A 6,000-nucleotide genomic window follows, 5' to 3' on the forward strand; every position below is an offset into this window, starting at 1 on the left:
CAGGAGCTCCAAGAAATCCCCTTTTGCCTCAAGATCTACAAAGCAGATCACAAAACCAATTTGATGTTACAGTTGTAATCAGCAAACTGCTCTGAAGAAATCTTTCTTATTAGATTTCTACATTCTCACATCTGTTGTCTAATATTAGGTTTATTATAATTAAATATTAAAATATTTGAAATATTTAAATGTTAATTCAGGTGTAAATAATTAGTAGAAGTAGCAAATAAATATTAATATCAGAAATTAATAGAAGCTTTTTTTCATATTTTAAAATTGTACCCAGAGTTGACACAGCATGTAAGCAACTTATTTATAGAGCAATGTACACTCTTAGAAATTATACTAATTACATTAGAGGAATTTTTCCCTTCAGTTTTCTTTATTCAATGCTTTCAGAAGTGCCAAAGTAAAAGAACCAAATTAGATTTAATAATTTTGTGTCCATATCAGATAGGAAGCATGTCAATGAAACCTTAGGGTTTTTGATTTTTTTTTTTAAAACAGGCAAGTAGTCATTTCAGTATTTAATTTTTATTTAAAAGCCTCACTTTCTTTTTATTCGTATTGTTTAAAATTTAAAATATCAAAGTAAAAATTAATGATTTGTCTATGTAAAAAGGCTTGAGAGCATCAAATCTTCAGCCTGATACATAACATTTGTTATAACAAATATAATACAGTCTATATAACATTTAGTTATATAGACTGTATTACAGTCTATATAACAAATATAATACAGTCAAATATAACATTTATAGTACCAAATTCTCTTGTTTGAGCATACAAATCTCAGAGAAATTTCTGCTGATACTGGAAGCTGAAGTTAATTTTCCAGTATGTATTTCCCTCACTTTTCCATTGATGGGAATGAATGCAAAGGCCCTGTTTTGCATGACTTGAGCTGTGCAGGGTGGCTGGACCTGAGCTGCTGGCCAGCCACAGGATGCCCAGTGCCTCATCATGCTCTTGCTGAGCCTGTTCCCCTGGTGCCACAGGGCCACTGACAGTGCTTGCCCAGCCCCAGTGCTCCTGGCTCTCTCCCTGCCTCTGCACTCATCCTCCTTCCCAAGGAAGCCACGGAACACAGCGGGCAGTGCACAACTCATCCTTACAGCAGGGATACAGCAGCAAGGGTGGCTCTTCCTCTGGATATCACCTACCCTGGACTTCGTTTTGCAGTATGTATTTTTAGAGGTTTTACAGCTGTGATTGCAGCACTGTACTGACTTGATTTGTTGAGCTGTTGCTAAATGATGATAACACTATGCTGATTATTTGCCATTCCTTGTGGAAATGGATGTGGGGTGGGTAGATGAACTCTCATCTGAGAAAACTCTTCAAACACAAACCCAGCAAATTCTGGAAAGTAAGTGGAATAATATACTGCCTAAGAGCTGGATAAAAGGTAGACAGACAGAAGGGGGAAATGTAAGGCAATATGTCAGAACTTTGCTGTGGACCTCTTAGAAAATTAAAGAGAAATAAGAAAATTTTGGTAGATACTAACCCAAGACCCCAAAATACATTATTCTTAATAGATGTGTTTGAAAGACAAGTTAAATCTTTATTAAAAATGTGTATGTACTATACCTGATGTGGTGTCCTCCTCCTACAGACAAACCCATATTACCCTTTTACCCTTATTAGTCCAGAATTCATGTGGTAGAGATTGTTGAGAATCACATTCTCTCTCACTGTAAAGGAATGTGGCTCCCTTGAAAAGAAAAACTGGCCTGTTTTCCCAAGTTCACCATAGCATCACCAATGACCTTGCTGTAGCTAAACAGACATACATAAGCATAAAACTGAATTTACAGAATACATAAACAAACAACAAAATCCAGGCCCTCAGATAAAAAAAAAAAGCTCCTAACATGATCAAAAAGCATTTGACTTTTTTTTATGATTAATTACAGTGTTCTTAATTAAAAACAAAGGTCTCACTCACTTTCATAACTGAATCTGATGTGAAAACTTAGACTGAATTTAAGGAATTATTAAGGACAAAATCAAGCTTCATGCTATAGTTTCAAGTTATTTAATATTTACCAGCAGGCAGAAGAAGCAAATCTGACTGTGAAATCATTAAGATTTGTTTGTTAGGCCTTTGGATTTTTTTTGCAAGGCAGCATTAAGAAGCAAGGGAATTCCAACATCACAAGTCTTTTGAAATCAAACTCCAAGTATTCATAAGAAATCAAATTTCAAAATCATTAATATAGATTTATAAATCATATATTGGGATTGTATTGCTTGATTCCTTAATGCTTTGGCTGTGTGGATTAATTTTGAGAAGATGCTCAAACCATAAAGAAATAATACCAAACATGGTTTTATTTCCCTACATATCTAAAAGATACACTTGTGAGATTTGAAATCAAGTAGGTGCTTTTCAGAATATTCTTAGAATTAAAAAAATTAACATGCAGTTTTTTATAGGTAATGCTTAAAAGGAATTATGTAAAATATCAGTAGCAAGGGACATGCTGAAGGTTAACTGCAGCAATTTTGAAATTTCATTTTGGCAGAATTTGGAAGTCATACATTTTAACTGGTTTGCAAACAAGCTACTTCTTCAAATCCAGATTTTTCAGCTAAAAGGGATCACTAAACTCAAAAGACCACTTACCTGAGTCCTCTAAAGGCATATCCACAATGACTTGGTCACTGTATTTTCCATACAGACCATTAGAGCAAACAGCGACTATCTGAAGTACATAACTTGTATTGGGCAGCAGATTATTTAGAATAGCCCCCTAAAAGAAAAAAAAAAATTTAATCATTTCCTTGCAAGTAAGTATCAAGTATTTGAAAATGTTAATTTTTTTTTATAACACATTTTTCTTATGAATCATAAAGCTCCTTTCTTCTAATATTATGATGTGTACTTGTTATATTTTATTGCCACAAATGGTTTTCAGTCAAATTAAAAAATAAACTTGTGACTTTTTACAAGGAGGATACCAAATCAAATAACTATTTAGAATTAAACACAAACTTAGGTAACGTTATGTGTGATGAGTCCTAAAAGAGGGTTAGAGGAATAGGTCTCATTAGCAAAACACCATGAAGCTGTAATCAGTAACTTAGTATTTATAGCAGCATAATTGAATTGAATCTCATTAGTTGCTTGTGTAGGTCATTCTTTCACATCCATAAGCAATGAAGTACAGATTATTATTAATTGACAATGGGTTTTATGGCTAAGGAGCTCTGTGATTGACATGGTCATAGCAAGTATAGGCAAATCAAAGTAGCAATCTGTAGAGTTTCTCCCTGTTATAGACAAGAGAAACTTTTTCTTTTGTTTTAAATTGTCTTTGTGGCTTTACAGCCAAAAAATGAGATACTCTCTCTTCAATCAGCTCCCAGCTACAGTTTAATCCCTCACAATAATTAACAGTCAGTTGTTACACCATCATCCGTTTTAAGGAAACTTGAAGAGTTTACAGTTACCAAGTCCTGATACCCATCTGTCAGAAACTCATGCTTAGTCTGGTCTTCTCCATCCAGCTGTTGATAAAAGACAGCAAATCTCTCAATTGTGGTGTCGTATACTACACGAGGTCTTTCCCATGTAACAAGAAGACTAGTATAATTCTTTGGGTCAGATTGAACATTTTCAGGTTCTGAGCTGCAAACTGGAAGAAAGAAAAGAGGAAAGAATATGATATTTATTAAACAGTACAAGTAACTCAACTAAAATCCTGAGATACTTCCTGAGAAAATTAATGGAAGTCTTCATGTGTGCCTCACTTTTAGATTTCTACTAAAATATTTGAAATACCATCTCATTATAAACAGAATCAGTATTTTAACACTAGATTTCCAAAAGCAAGTAAAGTTGAGGACGGACTCTCCCCTCCCTGCCTCTTACACCATATTTTGTGATATATTAGTATCCAGTTCCTAAGAAATAAAATATAAATGATAAAACATAAAGATTCTTATATCTGTCCTGGGAATCAAAAACCCTCAACAATTCTGTCTTTATGGCTCTATCAAAGTAGCACTAGAAGAGCTGCATATTCTCACACCAGCTATAATAGATTAATCTACAGTAGATTGTTTTTAATGGTTAAAGGTAAACCTATCACCTGAATTTCCCCCCAAGGCTGTTCGAATCTTTTTATAATACTAAAAGAAGAAAGAAAAGGCAAGTAAGAAGAAGATAAGTATTACATTAGCAGTAGTCATTTCATGTTCTTATATTTTAAGGCTTGTTATCATATTTTTAATTTGACTTTTGCACAAGCAATTACAGTCATTCCCTATTTGGAATAAATGAGGGAGCATTTTTTACATCTCCTAATGTGCTTAGAGCACTATATGAGTATATAGAAAAGACAAGCAAAAAAAACCCCAAACAACAAACTATTCAGCTAACTCAGAAAACAAGCACAGACCCTTTGGAGTTCTCTAAAAGGAAGCAAACACCAAGATGCCTCAATGCTTTGGGGGACAATGCTGCATTTTGAGAAGTGCTTCAGCTTTGCATTTTGCCACTTAAACACAAGGGGTCACTCAAGCCCCGTCCAAATATTTATTAAACTATTCCCAGGGAAGGCAGGCAGTTCTGAGCAGCCTCCACCTGAGCCAGTCAATGCAAAATAAGCAGCGTGGCTTTTTTAATTTTTGTGTTTGTCTGTGTAAGCTAATAGTAGAGGCAGCGTTATTCTGTGTAATTTAGGTGAATTCTGTTGACAGGTTTTGAATCTACTGTGCTGTATAACTGATACATCATTTAATTAATTATAATTACTTAATTGAGGCAAAGGAAGAGCAAGGTTAAAAAAAAAATAAAAAATTTCACGTTGTGTCCATTCCATTCCATTTAATTCCATTCCTAGAATTTGTCATTCCTCCTCATTTCCACCAGATGGCACAGAGAAATCATTGGACCAGCAAAGATGATTCCCGTCTCAATTCTGAACATTAAGACTAATAATTTAAACAGATTTAATTATTTTTCAATTAATCTAAAGACTCCTCAGCTATTTATTTTCAAAGGTGTTTAAGATTCCTGTCAAAACACTTTTTTATAATATAAATAAGCTTCTTTGTACTCCAAACTCTTCTCTACAGTCCTTTTTCCTCCCTTCATCTTTTTTGCTTATGAGTGAATTTGGTTCTGAAATCTCCATCTGTATTCAGACTCATACAGCAGTATAATAAAACTTTTAAAGGTACAAGGTTGGTGCTTCCAGTGTTATTTCTTTGTTTTCCTTTCTCTCTCTCCAGATGGTTCTTCTATTTTTTCCCACAAAAAAAGTTTTCCTTTTTGTTCTCCTCCTTTTGATATTCAGTTCAGCTATGACTGACAATATTACCACATGACAATCACCTACATATTATTTCACCTCCATTTCTTCCCAAAATGTTTTCTCTTGCCCTTCTTTTAATGTCACTTCAAAAATCATCCTGCTGATCCCTTTTCTTTCCTACCAGTCAGTAACACAGAAGTACTTTACTCTCTGCCTTTTCCCATTTTCCTTCTCCAGAGACTAGAAAAAGGAGACCACATGACAACATAACTAATTAAGTACTTCTGCTGTGATATCTACTTTTAGAAAATCTGAGCACACCGACTGCAAGAAAGGGAGTTCTTGAGTCTGTCACTAGCCTGAAGCCACAAATATTAAACTGGATTACAAGTCACAAGCAGCAAAACACAAACGAGCGAGAAATTCACAGGAAGTCAGAGGCCTACTCAAACCCCTGCTGGACTTGAATTCAAGTCTCTGCTTTCTCCAGGTGAATACTTAGATTCTGGTTTTGTGTATCACATCATGTTGTGGTAAAGCATCTATCTTTGCTTACTGTTCTGTGGAATAAAATGCTACCCATGTAATTTAGGAAATTTTAATCTAAACTTAATTGCATCATGGGGAACCACTAGGGTACATTGCCAAATAATTGCCAAAAACTGCCTCGGCTATGTTTTTGACCAAAAGACCTTTATAAGCTGCCCAAATTTGGCTTCCCCCATACCCCCCC

The 6,000-nt window shown here is 34.7% G+C and overlaps 1 protein-coding gene across 7 annotated transcripts in view; it reads right to left on the reverse strand.

Moving 5' to 3' along the window:
- PTPRZ1 (protein tyrosine phosphatase receptor type Z1) overlaps positions 1–6,000 on the reverse strand; it is a 131,338-nt gene that overhangs the window by 40,393 nt on the left and 84,945 nt on the right. For all 7 annotated transcript variants that reach the window (XM_015628531.1, XM_015628530.1, XM_015628528.1 and 4 more), the window contains exons 9-10: positions 3,460–3,644; positions 2,633–2,759 (exon numbers count right to left, since the gene is read on the reverse strand). In XM_015628531.1, the coding sequence (XP_015484017.1) occupies positions 2,633–2,759; positions 3,460–3,644 (312 nt within the window). The remainder of the gene's footprint in view (positions 1–2,632; positions 2,760–3,459; positions 3,645–6,000) is intronic.

This window comes from Parus major, chromosome 1A (genome assembly GCF_001522545.3).
Source record: "Parus major isolate Abel chromosome 1A, Parus_major1.1, whole genome shotgun sequence".
NCBI classification, from domain to species: Eukaryota; Metazoa; Chordata; class Aves; order Passeriformes; family Paridae; genus Parus; species Parus major.